At 59.7% G+C, this 15,632-nt stretch overlaps 1 protein-coding gene across 1 annotated transcript in view; it reads right to left on the bottom strand.

Moving 5' to 3' along the window:
• Window positions 1-574: 574 nt before the first annotated feature.
• Window positions 575-15,632, bottom strand: part of CARD14 (caspase recruitment domain family member 14) — a 20,688-nt gene continuing 5,630 nt past the window's right edge. The window contains 20 exon segments of the mRNA XM_043528483.1: window positions 575-978; window positions 1,702-1,820; window positions 2,404-2,519; window positions 2,971-3,114; window positions 3,117-3,143; window positions 3,502-3,566; window positions 3,568-3,611; window positions 4,025-4,087; window positions 4,707-4,960; window positions 5,371-5,415; window positions 5,418-5,496; window positions 6,685-6,749; window positions 6,752-6,873; window positions 7,598-7,721; window positions 8,210-8,304; window positions 8,613-8,725; window positions 8,728-8,853; window positions 8,999-9,195; window positions 12,521-12,658; window positions 13,545-13,764. Of these exon segments, the coding sequence (XP_043384418.1) occupies window positions 705-978; window positions 1,702-1,820; window positions 2,404-2,519; window positions 2,971-3,114; window positions 3,117-3,143; window positions 3,502-3,566; window positions 3,568-3,611; window positions 4,025-4,087; window positions 4,707-4,960; window positions 5,371-5,415; window positions 5,418-5,496; window positions 6,685-6,749; window positions 6,752-6,873; window positions 7,598-7,721; window positions 8,210-8,304; window positions 8,613-8,725; window positions 8,728-8,853; window positions 8,999-9,195; window positions 12,521-12,658; window positions 13,545-13,764 (2,430 nt within the window). The 3' untranslated portion in view covers window positions 575-704.

The raw sequence follows: 15,632 nt of genomic DNA, 5'->3' as shown, positions 1-15,632 counted from the left end.
GAGCTGAGAGAGCCCACTCTCCATAGGGCCGGTACATTGGATTTGGTGTCACCACATCAGGGAGGGCCAGGAGGGGTCTGAACACGCAGGGACTGTCAGTAACAAGAAGGTTGAATTTAGCAAAATGTACAGAATTTACAGTCCCTGGAACGAGCACACCCTGTTCAGGCCTGGATACCGGCTATCCACAGGGCTCGGAGTGGGGTGCGCAGAGATCCAGAGGGAGCTGGGGTACCCCGTACAGCAGGGCAGACCAGTGGGGGCAGCTCCGGGCAGGGAGGAGCCTGCGTGGCGGGGCACGTGGCAAGGCCTACAAGAGTTGCTGCTCCCTCCCTGCGCAGGCAGGCTGGCGACTGCACTTCCGAGCAGCTAGTGCCAGGCTAGGAGAACAGGTGGAGGAGGCCCCGGCACCAGGCAGAGGTGCCCTGCCCACCCCGGGGACCCGCCCTGGCACCAGAGACACTGTTCAAAGGCAGCCCCGGCTCACCCCTAGCTGCCCTTTCACACGATGACAGAGGGGTGGCATTAAAACCAGCCCCGCTCTCTCTCTCTCTGACTAGAGTTACTGTGTTTCTCTGCCAACGGGGCAGAGGCCAGCTGGGCAGGCAGGAGGCTCACCCAGCACTGCAAAGTCTATTAGCCCTTTAGGTAAGAGGGTCTTTCAAACCTCCCCCTCCCCACACCCCAAACCAAACACTCTTGGTTTAAATAGGTGACATTTGCAGAGTTGCCAGGGTGACTGTTCCCCTCCGCCCCACCCTGTGTCCAGGGAGATCCGTGAAGATCTGTTCTATCCACACAATCTTCTTCTGCTCGTGGGCGACGGCTGCTCGCACGGCGCTGACCGGCGCACGCAGGTCGCGCCTGGTGGCGGGGGCGATGGTGCCGTACAGGCAGGGCACTTCCTCCAGCGGGGCCTCCTCCCTCCGCACACCGTCCAGAAGCTGCTCCTCTGTCACTCCAAGGCAAAGTGCCTTCCTGACACAGGGCCGGCGGGAGACGCCGGCGGGGGATGCCCCGAGCCCTGCGACCAGCACAAAGCTGGCTAGCGAGCGAAGAGGCAGTGTTTGAAAAACGCTCAGTGACTTTAGAGCCAGGATTTCGCGGTTTGTCCAGGGGCTAGAGCAGGGGCTGGAGTCAGGACTCCTGGGGTCAAGGCCTGCCTCCTGCTGGGAAGCATGGCTTAGTGACTGCACAATACCTTGACAGTAGTGGGCAGCTGGGAGTCCGGACTCCTGGGTTCTAGTCCCAGCTCGGGCACTGACGAACCACCTGAGCTTGAGCATTTTACCTCCCGCGCTCAGGTTGGATGATGCCTGACCTGGGGAAGTGCCTGGGGTCCCCCCGAGAAACGGGGCTCTAGGGGTCACAGGGTTGATTCTAGGCCCCGGGGTGGACACAGACATACCCTCAGCAATGCAGTGGGGAAGGGCTGACCCCTGCCAGGCTGCTGGGTGCTGTTAGAATGCCTTTACATAAATCACTAGTGCAGCCAACCACAGGGGGGGATGACCCTGTGACTCATTCACATCCCCTCCACTGGGTACACGCAGGGATTCAACTGCTGCAGCAGTCGCACAAGGCACCCAGGGGAGGGCAGGCCCAGGTCCTCATTCCCCAGAGCTCCAGCAGCCTCCAGGAAGCAGGAGCCATTTGCCCTTGGGGGCCCCGGAGACCCATCTCCGCCCAGAGTGCTAGTACGTACTTAGCTTCTTGGCGTTCTTCTCGCTGATGGAGACGAGGAGGAGGATGGGATAGATCCCCGCAGCGTGCAGGGCTTGCACGCACTCCAGCCCCACGTCCAGCAGGCTTTGCACGTCCTAGAGGGAACCAGGGAGAGAACAAGAGGGGCTGACACCAAGCGGGCTCACCATGTAGTAGGGACAGGCGCTGGCCAGGGCTGGGGGCTGGTGACACAACACCCTGGCAAGAGCCAGAAAGTCTGCAGCCAGGGAGCATTACGGAGTCCGTTGCTCTGCTCTGGATACAGATTCACCCTTTCTGCTCCCCAGCGCGGGAGCCGCAGGCACTGGGATTAACGGACAGATGGACACAGATGCACGGTGGGGTAGCAGGGACGTTTGGCAGGTCTTGGTGCAGTGTCTGTAGGTGCCTCTGTCCCATCTGCTCCTAACCCAGATGTGGCCAGTGCCTCTCCCACCCACGGGCCCTGCAGCTCTCCCTGGGCAGCCTTAGAGGGGATGCAGGTAACAAACATCAATTCACCTGCTACATGTTCGAGACCAGAAACCCTTCACTCTCCTCCCGTCCTTCCCAGCTCCATGCTGCCAGCTTCTGGCTTCCTGGTCAGGGAAGGCTCCGACAGTCGGAGCCCGGAGCACCCATCTCAGTCCCTCCCGCTGGCCCAGTGTCCCAGCCTGCCCCCAGCCCCCCACCTCTTACCTTCGCCAGCAGCTGCTGAAGCGCCTGGCAGGTGACACAGCAGCGGCTGTTCAGCTCCCCCTTTCCCCAGACCAAGCTTCCGTTCTGGGCCATGCACTCAGCCTCACGCAGGCGTCCTGGGGGCAGGGGAAGTAGGGAAGGTGCCAAGTGAAGTAACCACATCTGATTCACAGGGAGTGGCCTCACGGGGTCTCCCCACTCCCTATGCCACCTCAGGCAGCGTGGGCCGCTGGGGAGTGGTCTTGGAGTGGGGAGAGAATCACCCAGAAGAGCAGCGCTGGCTCCTGCTGGGACGGTGTGAGGGCACCTGGGACGAGAACTCGCAGCACTGACGTGCTCCACCCAGATGCGGGGAGATCAGCCTGCTTCAGCGGCGGGGCCTGGAGGGAGCTGGGTCGCGGGGAGCAAGCCCTGAATGCTGCCAGCCCTGGCCCCTGGATCCAGGCCCTTGCATGAGCACGAGGGATGGGAGCCTGCGCCCAGCGTGGCCACGGCAGCAGATTGGCGCCTGCACCCACGAGGGCATGGCAGGATGTCCAATGGTGAGAGGATGCAGCAGGGACGTACCTGACGGGCATTTTTCAAAGCCCTTGGTGAGGCACAGCTTGTCGCTCAGGATCTTCCCCAGCAGCGTGAGCACAAAGAGAAGCGGGCACAGATGGGCCAGCTTGTGGGGTCTCACCAGCGTGTACGGCATCAGCGTGAAGCAGCTCCTGCCTGCAGGCAGATCCGGGGGCAGGCTGGGCAGGCACAAAAGGGACAGCAGGACGGTCAGATGAACCCAGGGCCCTGGAACCGCGGTTGCTGCCTGGCCAGCTGCCAGGTGCTGCAAGGCTGGGGCTACCCTGGGGAGGTGGATTCATGGCAGCTGGCACAGGGCCTGGGATCAGCAAAGGGAATGCAGCAGGCAGCGCTGTGGAGCCGTGATCCCAGCTGAGTGCGACAGCAAGAACAATCTAGCCTGTGCCCTTGTTGATCAGACACCCAAGCCTGGTGGCTCTCGGCTGGATTTCATGGGGGGCTGGCGCTGGGATTCACCTGGCCAGCCCTAGGAGTCAGGCTCTCGGCTCTCTGACAGCTCTAGCTAACTGAACGCACCGTCCGCCTTGTTGGGATCGTAGACGTTACAGTTGATGGATGACCACAGAGGGTTGATCTTGCTCGTCTGTGCTGATGATCCGCACCAGCTTTGGCTGCCCCCCTGAAGACTGCAAGTCAGAGAGGAGAGGCCTTGAGTTAGACCCCAGGGATGCAGAGCAGCCCCCTCCCACCACTGGTGAGGCGCCAGCCCTGACTCCAACTCAACCAACGTTCAGCAGCTGTCTGACTTTCTGTAAACTGCTCTCACGGATGCACCAAATGGTTGTTCACCATATGCCAAGCAACGGCCCCCTAAATACCACCCAGCCCACCGTGCGGCATTAACCTCCACCCCTGGGCTGCCCCAAGCCCGCAGCCGGGAATTCAGTGCTGACATGACTGTTCCATTGCCCTTGCCCATGGCTGCAGCGCCTCTGCAGGGCCCTGCTCAGAGGCCAGGGCACAGAAAGTGAATATCTCCCCAAGGATTCTGCACACAGAGGCCTCCAGGCCGGCTCCCGTGCACCCCAAGTTCTGTTACCTTCCGAGCAGACGTGGTCTGCTGGGCCATGTCCTGGATAAGGCCGATGAGCAGCTGCTGAGCCTAGAGACCGGGAGAAGCAGAGTGTGGTTTGTGAAGATGGGATTAGCCAGCCCCAGGCAAGGGGGTAGGTATCTCAGCCAGTGAACCCTTCCCGGGCTGCTGCAGCCACATGTTCAAGGCCATAAAAGGGCCACTAGGAGCCAAAGGAAAGCATCAAAGAGTCCAGGACACAAGTAGAAAGCTGGCTGGGGTGGAAAGGAGCCTTGTAAAACATGGGTATGTCTGTGCCATGCCAGAAAGGGGCATTAAATACCCTGAGGCAGCTGCAAAAGCATCAGGAATATTAATCTGGAGGATGAGGCTGCAGGCATCTTGGAGGTTTCGATGGGTGGCAGCCCCCCAGTGCTGGGACACGTCTGCCTGATGAGCCCAGGACACCCCTGCTCTTGGTGGGTGTGGGGGGGTACATTATCTGGGGCTGGGCCACACTCTGCAATGCCCAAGAGGAGCTGTGCAAGGCTATGCCCGGCTTTGCCTGAGCTATCAGCAGCTGTGCCAGGCCAGGGACATTCTTCTTGCTGCCTGGGACCATGCCACTCCCTGGCAGGTCTGTGCTGCATGAAGGGGATTGTGCAGGCAGCAGCGCTGACGCCGAGGAGCAGGCTCCCCCTGGCACAACTGCGCAGGCTGCTCACTGGTAGTAGCTGGGGACGATGCCCGCATCCAGGTCCTTCATGGCGTAGGGGTTCACCCGGCAGGCACTCCCCTGGCTCTCGCCCCGGAACACGGTGCCCGTGACGTGGAGGGTGTCATTGCACTGCACCAGCAGCTCCCCCGCTGCCTTCCTTTCCGTGGCCAGGTTGGCCCGGATATAGAACGAGGCACCTGAGGTCACCACCTTGTTCTGCAGGTCACTCGCCAGCTTCTTGTACCCTGGAGAGCAAGAGAGGAGGGCAGGGGAGTGTGCAGTGGGGAGGGGAGTGCATTAGGGGACGGGAGGATGTGCAGATACAGCAGGAGGGGCTGGGGCAGCCGGGAAGGGATGATGGGGGGGACCGTGTGGGGGACTGAAGCAGGGAGATGGGGGTGGACGGGGGGAAAATGTGCCAATGAGCAGCAATTGCCTCTGGGGGCCCCTTGGCAGAAGGCTGCAGCCCCTCCCCATGGCTGGAGGAGCCAGCAACGGTGGATGGATGCAGGCTGAGGAGCGCAGGAGAGCAAGGCAGCTCAATTCCTTCCTGCCTGCTGCAGAGCCTGGCACAGAGCCAAGCAGCCTCTGGCGTTTCTGGTAGGCCCTTGGGGATGAGTCTGCGTGGACAAGCCGGGGGGAGGGGGACCGGTACCCTCCATGTTCATTCTGACAGACAGGCAGCAGAAGCCATTCACCCCTTCAGGACCCAAAGCGCCTCCTCCAGGGTTGCATCTTCCAGGATGGCCTTGAATGCTGGGTCTATGACTTCATAATCCACCTGCAGGGGGCACCAGGTGCAGAGAGACAGGTGGGCTTAGCAACGAGACCGCTCACCTGCGGGCCTGCGGTTTGGGGAGAACGAACTATCCCCCTCTGGCGGGGCCGGGGACCCAGGGTCATGAGGGGTGGAAGCGGAGACCTGACTCTTCAGGAGCGAATTGGAAGGGCAGAGTGGTCTAGCAGGACACCAGTCTGTGAGCTGGGCTCTGGACACCGGCCTCAAGCGCAGTGAACAGGCCCTTGTGAGCTTCTGGCACATCACACTCGCTTTCCCCCACCACAGTGCAGCCACCCCCGGAGGGGAGCTCGGGGGCTGCCCAGCAGCACGACCCAGCTCCTTAGGGCAAGAGATGGAAAGCGATCTCCTTGCTGCACTGCAACCGCAGGGCACGTGAGAGAGGACGAACGGGGAGACCTCGGCTGGAGTGCTGGGTCCAGCTCTGGACATCTCACTTTAAGAAACGTGGAGAGAGCCCAGAGGAGAGCAACAAAAATGATGAAAGGTTTCGAAAACCTGACCTGTGAGGAAAGGTGAAAACCCCGGGCTTGTTTAGTCCTGAGAAAAGAAGTCTGAGGGGGACCTGATACCAATCTGCAGGTGCGTTAAGGGCTGTTGCGAAGAGAAAGTGATTGGTTGCTCTCCTTGTCCACTGAAAGCAGGACACCAAGTAAGGCGCTTAACCTGCAGCAGGGGAGAGTAGGTGAGCTATTGGTGAGCTATCTCCAGCTCTAAGGAAAGCTCAGCACTGGCATGGCTCCCAAGGGAGGCTGTGCAATGCCTGTCATTGGAGGTTTGTCAGACCCTGCAGGGGTGGGTGAGCTGAACCTGGCCCTGCCTCAGGCCGGGGGATGAACCACACGGCCTCTTGAGGGCTCTTCCAGCCCTACGTCTTTATGAGTCTATGAACGTAGCCGCCCGAGCTGGAATTCAGCCAGGACACCAGGCTCACCCCCCGTGGTCGAGCGAGATCCCATCAGTCAGGACCTTGGCTTGGCCTCTCATCTGAAGAGCAGCACTTACAACAACTCAGCGCCCTGGCGATGCCAGGCTTGGGCATTTGTTCTGGGCGTCATTCAGGGCGGTGTGACCGCAGACTAGGGTGTGGGACTAACGAGAGAGGCTGAGAGGGAGAGATATGGGGCGGGCGGGTACAGACAGGCAGAGAGGAGAAGTCAAGCCCCTTACCACCATGATCTGATTGCCGGGGGACAGAGACATCTCGTCGGCAGCTGAGCCGGGAGTGACCTTGGAATGAAGATGCCCGTCTGGTTGCCCCCGATGATGCTGATCTGCTCCCGCAAGGCATTGCCGTGGAAGCCAATGGTGGTGACGCGGCTCAGGATGCGCCGTGCGGGCCGCCGGCGAATGGGCGTGCTGGGGAGGAAAGGGAGACGCTTCATTTGAGGCAGTGGAAACAGAGTCAGTTCCAAGCAACCCCTCCTCCACCCTGTACCACCCCACTTCCCCCACTGTTATTACCTTGCAGGGAGTTCACACTAAGAGCCCAGCTACTATCTCAAGAGGTGACCCTGGACGCTCAGCTATCCCCCCTCTGGGCTAAACACAGGGCAAGGTGGTGGCAAGGAACCAGCAATAGCCAGAGGTAAAGCTTAATATGTGCCAAGGTTTGCTGGGGCTCAGCCCTAGCGCCTCCTCTGTCAGTGGCGTGTAGCGCTGTGCACACGTGTGGAGCGGAGGTGGGTGTGGCCCTTGGGCTGTGGCCAAGTGACCATGGGATTCCTGCCTTAGACGGTCCTTGCTCTGGGGTGTCTTCAGGAACAATGAGACCGCAGCAAGCTTGGGCCTGAATCTACCCACACTAGCCTGCGTGCTTGGTCTGACGGCTGACATGCACTTACAGTTTGTCAGAGCCCTGGATCCGGTCCTCTTTGAACTAGATCAAAGGCAGCTGCAGACCCTCTGCTGAACAGAGGGAGGGCAGCACTCCTGGATCTCTACGCCAGAGCTGGTGGATGAGAGCGCAGCACGTAGCGAGTGAATGGGAGAAAACAAACAGGAGCTCTGCCCAGGGACAGCTGCGTCTTCGGAGCTGGACGCCTAGGAGTTCTCACCAAGATCCCAGGGATAAGGCCCTCACTCTACTTTATTCCAGGCTCTCATAGGGCAGAGTGCTCTCCCTAATGGGGGACAGAAACCCGTGGGCAGTGTGACGTACCTCTCAGAGGCAGATTGGTCGAAGTCAAGCAGCCAGGCATTGCCCTCTGAAATGAAGGACAGTTTGAACCAGTGGAGGCAAAGGGACAAGCAAAGGAGGATGAAGAAAACCCTGAAACAGGCCCCTTCCCTCAGTAGACCCCTCTGCGGCTGGCAGCCTGGGCAGGAGGCAGGTCCATTGCTAGCACCACACACATTTGGCTGGTGAGCCCTGAGATCGGCTCTCGCCCAGCCTGCTGCACCGGGCACAGCTACAGCCCCCGGAACCACCTGCCTCCAGCTGCTGGACCCGTTGTGGTGATGGCACCTGGCGGGGAGGGCCTGCTCTGCAGCAGAGGTTCCCAGACTTTGGGTCATGGTGGCCCAATTAGCGCATCAGCTGGGGAAAGGGGTAGAGCTGACAGACAGGGCGAAGTCACGAGACCCTCAGCTCCCCGTGGAAACAAGATGCTTGGGTCACGCCCCTGCGTCATGCAAGCAGACAACAGAGTCTGCTCTCAGCTGCTTGTTGCCAGTAGGGAAAGGAAACACCCACCGTCCTTCTCCACCATCTCATACTCCAAGTCGGGCGACTTCGCCTTCTCCCCTGCAATGAGACTGAAATCCACCTCCAGGAACTCCTGGGAGCTGCTGCAGGGGACAGGAGAGAGGGGACGAGGCAGCTCAGCTTGTGCAGAAGAGAAGAATGGGGAGCCACGCAGCCCAAGCAGGATGGGTTTCAAACAGCCCTGGCTAGTGGTTAAAGGAACATCCAGCCTGGCACATGGGAGCAATGCCAAGCAGAAGGCCCTGCAGTATGAGCAACCCTCTGCCCCACACCCCACCCAGCAAGCTATGTGCTGCTAGGAACAATGCAAACCAGGGCTGCAGCATGTACCATGCGATGGTGCCATGCTGCAGAGGCTGGAAGAGACGGGGAAGCCCCAGCGTGTCCGTACCTCCTGGAGAGGGAGCTCTCTAGGCACTCCTGCGTGGCTCTCTTTTGCAGGGAGAGCTTACAGGGTGGGAGAGGGCTGCATGACCAGAAGCTCTCTGGCAGCTCTCTGGCAGCTCGTGGCTCGTCCTCAAGCCGAAATCTGAGCACAGCTGCAAGGGAAGGAGCCAGGCAGCGTGAATGGCCGTTCCAAAGTCCTGGTCGGGGGAGGGTTCTGTTCTAGAGCAAAAGAGACCCATCTCGTCCTTTCAGCGGTTAACGTGGTCTTCTCAGCTCGGTGTAAACACTGAAGTCGGGCTTCTAGAACATGGCCAACAGTTGTGTTCCCCAAAATGCAACATTCTGTGCACAAAAAAAGGCAGCCTTTCCCACTCTAGAAGCTGGGTTCTAGAGTAAACGCTGGGCGTAGTGTAACTGGCATGACGCAGCTGAGTGTAACGCGAGGGACCTGTGCTCTCTTTGTCCTCTGGCAGCTGTATCTGATGAAGCAGGAGCCGCAGTGAGCCAGGGTGGAGTCCCACTGTGAGAGGGAGAGGTCCCTGCGCGTGCCCGGCAACCTGCAGCCACAGGCGGATGAGCTGCTGCAGCTGAGGGAAGAAAACGAGAAACTCCGGTCACTGGTGGAGCTGGAGACTTTCAGCCTGGTAAAGTCGCCCCCTTCCCAGCTCCCTCCTGTGGGCAGTCCGGGAGCCACGGGGTGCATGGTGGGAACAGGGTTCCTGACCCTGGGGGAGCCCTGCTAACCAGTTGGTGTTGCTTGGCCAGGTGCAGAAGGATATCCTGGAGCAGAACCTGGATGAGGCTCTGGAGGGCAAACAGGAGCTCCTCAATCGTATCCACTCACTGAGGGAGCGGGCAATGATCGCTGAGAATCAGCACAAGCAGGTCAGAGCTGCCAGGCCAGAGGGACTGAGTTATTTATTGGTAACAGGTGCTGGGAGGGGGGGAAAACCACCCCTAAAAAGGGAAGTGGATCAAAGACAAACTCGAGGTTTATGGAGCAAGGCATCTTCTCACAACCTCCTTCTCCACACCATGGGGTGTCGTCTTCTGGCTGGCCTTCCTAGTCTAATGCCTGGCCCCCACTAAGCACATGGGTGAAAGCCCTGCCTTGCCACACAACATGGAAATCTGGCCAAGGGGGCCAACAAGCTGCCCTATGCAGGAGGAATTCTTTGGGGACTGCAGGTAACCTTGGGAGACCAGATCCAGATCCGTCTCCTTGAGTGCGGGACAACTGTTCCTGGGGGCTTTCACCTGGCTCCCTCCTGATCCTGCTGCCCGCCTGCCTCTCTGTGTGTCCCTTCCGTACTGGGAGGAGAAGGAGCACACCCTGATTGAGTGCCACAAGATGAAGGTGGATTGTGAAATCTACAAGGAGAAAACCAGTGCCTTGCAGGTGCAAGTGGCCGAGCTGCAGAAGGAGCGAGGTCAGGTATCCAGGGGTCCGCACACGCCTGACTGGTAGGTGTGTGGAGGCCTTTCTCTGTATGGGAGGGGCAGATTGCATGTACATCCCCTGCTCAGGGGGTGTCTCCCTCTGGGCCTGCTCCACAGAGGATGCAGTTCTGTTACAGCCCCCAGGACAGAGCTGGGCTCTTTAGCTCAAGCTGTAGCGGCTAGTGCTGTCAGCTCTGCAGGTCCCTGGTTCAGACCCTGGTGCTGAACAAGGTACCCGCACGTGCACAGACTGATTTTGGGGGCGTTCTTTGGCCGGTGTCATGTAGAGGGTCGGACCACATGGTCCCAGTGGTCTCTGCTGGCCTTGGGATTGATCAATCTACAATGAATGGAGATTCTTCAGCTCGCTGGGCTGGCGGCTGTTTGGAGCCCAGTGGCCATGAGGCCCTTCCCTCGTGCTGGCTAGCCCGGGTGCCCGTTGTTTGTAGTCAGGGCTCCTTACACTTCCCCCATTTCTCCATGAGGTCGTGCAGCCCTGAGCCAGTCTCTCACGCTCTCTGCCCCTGACTACACTGTCAGTGTCTGCCCCTCCACACCCGGCTGTGCCTCGCCCAGGGATCGCCAGCACTCTGCTCCAAACCTGCCGTCCCTGACGTGTTTGTCCCCCCAGGCATATGGTGCGAGGGACACGGCCCAGCTGGAGATCTCCCAGAGCCTGCTGGAGAAGGATTCCCTCCGCAGGAAACTCTTTGAGCTGACGGACCAGATCTGTGAGCTGAGGAAGCAGGCCAGTCAGCAGCAGGCGGAGCTGGGCAGCAGGGTGCACGGGGTGAGAGGCTGGGGCCCTGGCACAGCTCCTGGGGAGCTCTTTGTGCTGTGAAATCCACCTGGTGCCAGTTGGTCCTGTGCCCAGCCCAGAGGCCAAATTAAGGCTTTTTGGCCACCAGCCAAGACCCCCCAAGAGACATGAATCTGAGAGCAAAGGGCACAAGCTGGGATCCCCGTGTCAGCCCGTCTGGTAACACCTGTCCCACACCCTCTTCCCACGTGGGAGTGCAGCCCTCATGGGCGGTGGGTAAAAACCACAGGCTTGGGGAGGCTAGCCCCTGGCCTGGCCCACCCCTTTCACCTGAGGCCCCACCCCCTCCCACCCCACTTCCGCCCCAAGTCCAGAGCGCCCCCCAGCTGCCAGTCTCCCCAGTCATGGGTTGCCCGAGTGCCTCCAGCCTCTGAGCACCTGCCAGGCGGTGCGAAGCCCCCCCCAGCCCCGGAGCACTGGGCCGACGGGTAGGCAGTGCGTGGCCCTCACCCACCCAGCCCCAGAGCACCGGCTGGATAGGTGGGCGGCTTGAGTCCCCTCCAACCCCAGAGCAGCGAGCAGGCGGGTGGTACATGGCCTCCCAGCCCCAGAGCACCCGGTGGCAGCCTCCCCCTCAGCCCGGGAGCACTCGGTGGCGTGGCCCCAGCACAGGGGCCCCCCGCAGCGCTAGGCAGCCCCGTCCCAGATGCCCCATCCCCAGCCCCGGCAAGCTTCCCTTCCCAAAAGAGGAGCAGCCTGCCTGGGCCGGGCCAGCTAGTAGCAGGAGGGGGCCTTGGGGCTGAGCATGGGCAGGGCCACATGGGGCTGTCTGGGGAGGCACAGCCTTCCCTAGCCTGTTATACCCACCGCCCGTGGCCGCCCTGTCTGACACCATTCTCTGTGCCGTTTGCTTGCTCGGCAGATGGAGGGGGAAGGTCTCGCTAGCCTGCAGCCAGGGGAGCAGTGGCCAAAGAGGAGACAGCGGCTGGTGCGCATGCATGCCATCTGCCCCGTGGACGACAGCCAGTGCAGCCTCAGTGAGTCCAAGGTGCGGGACCCTTCTTGCCGCCCCCAGCCCCTTGTCTTCCCGCGCAGCCCTGAGGAGGCTCCTTCGCCCCGGCAGTTCCCCTCATGGCATGATGACAGCCAGAGGGCAGGGCCCACAAAGCCCTACTGCTGAGGGGAGGGCAGGACCTGCCTTGTTTTGGCCACAGCTCCGTGGGCATGAGCCTGGCATGTGGGGGCACAGGCGTAGGAATGAGCAGAGAGGTGTAGAGCCTACAGTCCTCAGGCAAGGCTTGGTGCCCCGTCGTGATGGGTGCTGTACGTGCATGTAATGAAATGACGGTGCCCGTCCCAGAGACGCTCATAGCTCACCCCTCGGCTCTGCTCTGGTCCGGGGCCTCATGGCTGGTTTGTTCTGCCAGTACCATTGCAACAGTAGCCAGGCATTTTATGGGCACAGGTTACGGCGTCTCCCCTGTATTCCACCTCGTGCCCGCCACAGGGTGATATTGTGGCCTGTGTCCAAGCAATGCCGTAATTACGACTGCAACGCACTGGTGGAACGACCCAGCTCCAGTCCCTGGACCAGTGCGGCAGGACAATAGCTACTAGCAAGTTAGGAAACAATCTCACGCTGTCCTCCCGGCTGGGGGTTCCCTTACAGCTGGCCTGGGTCAGAGACAGCTCTGGCAGCGGGGGAGACTTACCACTGAAGTTGTTGAGGTCCATGGAGGGCTCCAGGCCAGTTATCAGCGTGTAGGTGTCGGGGTTGTGAAGTTTCAAGCTTTCCAGGAAGGCCAGGGCTCCGTTCTTCCCCCGGGTTTTCAGAAGATCCAACATGTGACCTAGAGATGGGTTAGGCTTGCTGACCACAGGCCTAGCAGGACCCAGAGTGCCCCTGGAGCCAGACGTGGACACACATCCCTGCAAAGGCCTTGTTTTCGGCTCCAGCTGGTCTCTGGCTGGGCTGATGGCCCTGTCGCTCTCCCCAGGTCTGTATCTAAGCCGCACTGCGCGGCCCACGCTCATTAGTCACCTGAAACAGCGTAAAGAGAAACAAAAATAATAGATTGAGGCCAGGTGCACCCGGGTGGGGCTGGGAGGGGGAGTCTCATCGCAGGTCTGCCCGCAGGCACCAGCCGGGCACATCTCCATAGCAAGATACAGCCGAGCAAGTCGAGTTGTGAGTTCCCCGGAAACGGTGAATGCATGTAAACATGAAGCAAGCAGAGAGCCTTGTCCCCGAGCTGCCTGCCGGGGCGAGCGGTAACACCCTGGGGCGCTGCGCCGGGAGCGGTAACGCCCTTGTCCCCGAGCTGCCTGCCGGGGCGAGCGGTAACGCCCTGGGGCGCTGCGCCGGGAGCTGCCGGAGGGCTGCTGACAATATGTGAGGGCAGCAGGTGCCGTTGTGCACTGGGGAGACCTCTCAGCAATCGCCTGGCTGCAGCAGTCCCCATTAGCACAGACAGCAAGCCCCGTGCTGCGGTAAGTGCACTGCCAGACAGCAGATCCAGATCCCAGGGCTGGCCCCAGCCTCTTGCGGAGCATGCAGGGACGGCCGGTCTCCCACCGTCAAAGGGAACCTGAGCAGCAGGGTAAGTGTCAGCACTTAGCAGCCCTGGAGGGGATCCCAGACAGCCCTTGTCCACAAGCAGCAGCTCCACGATGGGGCTCTCAGGCCATGGCAATGACTTGGGCCCTCAGGGAAGAGTCCCTGTCCCGGACACTCACCCACTCTCAAGGCGCTGTTGGTGAACTGGGGGCCATGCAGAACCTCTTCCTCGTCCAGCTGGTCTAGGACCTTGGCCTGGCGCAGGTAGGGGGTGAGCCGGTTCGGGCAGGTGCTGTGCACAATCCTGTAGCGATGGCTCTCCAGAATCTCCCGGAGTTGCTCCTCATCCAGGTCCCAGAGCTCCGTGTCTGCCTGGCAAGAGACTGCCATAGCAGGGGCCTATCGGGGGCAAAGGAGGGATGGAGGTGAGAGAAAAGGGGGAGGAAGAGGAGAGGAGAGAAGAGAGATGCTGGTGAAAGGCCAGGCCCAGCCCTGGAGGGCACATTATGGCCTATCAGTGGTTGCTGGGAAGACAAGATTCTTCATGGCGATTTGGGACAATGTAGAATAACTACGGAATTGGAGAATTAGGGTTAGCGTAAATCTCTGTGTTGTGAAGGAAGGTCCTGCCTAGCACATGGCAGGAAGCCTTGACAATAGCGAGTTATAAAGCCAGAAGGAATGACGGAGGACGTCTGGTTCAAAGGCTAACTAAAGAGATACGGGGAAGGTTCTAAAAAGAAGGCCTCTGACTGACAGGGGTGACCACAGATGGTTTTAAACAAGACAAAAAGAATCTGTCTTAAAATGAGCCAGCACGGCCCTTCCCACCCCACCTGCCAGCCTTATCTGACGCATAAAGCCCATGTGAACCAGGTGCAAGGAAAAGCTGTTGGTCTCAAGAAGGAGGGGTAGAGATAAGGAGCAAAGGTCTTGGGAGAAGAAGGGTGTAAATCTTATCTGGACTGAATTGGAACTGGAGCAGTCTCACATTGGTTGTTAGCTAACGTGGTAACCGGCTGTGGCATCATCTGTTAGCTGAAGTGTATAAAAAGCATTCTGAATCAGAGGGGTTTTGTGCTGGAGCACGCCAGGGTGGGACGGTTTTCCCTCGGGCTAGCCTGTTTGTCAGCATACTGATCACACGCTTATGAACACATTGTCACTGGATTGGGTGTAGGGACTGCTTCTTTTTAGGCTTGTGGGCAGGGTTAGCGCAATTGTATAAAATACCATTTGGCCCTTGGACTTAAGAAAGGCGTTTGTGGTTAAATTAGTGTCTGGTGGGCTCCTGTGTTAATATTACTCATTTCTAATATTACTAATAATTCCAACCGACAGGAAGTAAAGCACTGTTGCTCTGCAGTGTGTAGCAGCTACCATGTTCCACCCCAGAGGTGGCTGTCTTCCAGCAGCAGGTGAAGTGATTCTGACACACACAGTCTGCACAGCACTGGATATCCTCCTTGCTATTATTAGAGCCAACTGCATGCTCATCCCTATATACACAAACCACGGAGGAGGGCATGGTCTGGGCCCTGGCCCTGGCCCCAAGGCACCTCCATTCTTAGTCCTGTCAAGATGGGAGGCATCAGATAACTCTAAAATACCCAGCAATCCTCATCTGCCCATAGTTCTGGCCCCTGGTTCGCATATTTCCAACAGTTCTTTCCTAGTTATTTTCATCAGGGAAAATATAGCAAAGCAAGAAGAAAGCGGGGCTATTTAAATGGAGAAAAAAGCAGCATCCCCCAGAGCTTCAGGAGAAGGGGCCCTAAGCCCGTCACCAGAGCCCATTCCTGTCCTCACCCCCCACGGCCCCATACGCCTGGTCTCACTCCCATGGCCCTGAGCCCCTCCCCAGGGCCCCAACCCACTGGGGCTCTCGTCTCAGACCCTGCAGCAACGAGCACAGTATAAGAACCTGAACAGAACTGTTTGTGCTCTGCCCCGGGGGGACCTGGCATCACTGCATGTGCTGGGTGGGGAGCCCCTGGTCAGCCCAGCCCAGCCAGGGAGCCCCTGGCTCCCTCAGGGAAAGGGTCCCTGCCCGCAGCTGGGACACAGGCGATGCAATGAAGACACCAGTGTGGCTTCCCTCTTCCCCTCCTGCAGCCCTCAGTGCTGGGCTGGGATCGCGCAGAGCAGGAACACGAGAGGAGCTGCAGCTCCGGTGCGCAGGTCCCTTGCACAGGCCATGGCTGGGTCCCAGATGGCGATTTTCCCCTGGGCTCACAGGGGCACAAAGTCCAGGCCCCTGGGAACAG

Source organism: Chelonia mydas, chromosome 14 (genome assembly GCF_015237465.2).
Source record: "Chelonia mydas isolate rCheMyd1 chromosome 14, rCheMyd1.pri.v2, whole genome shotgun sequence".
Classification (NCBI taxonomy): domain Eukaryota; kingdom Metazoa; phylum Chordata; order Testudines; family Cheloniidae; genus Chelonia; species Chelonia mydas.
Note: the sequence above shows the minus strand (reverse complement) of the source record. Positions and strands in the feature narration are given on the sequence as shown.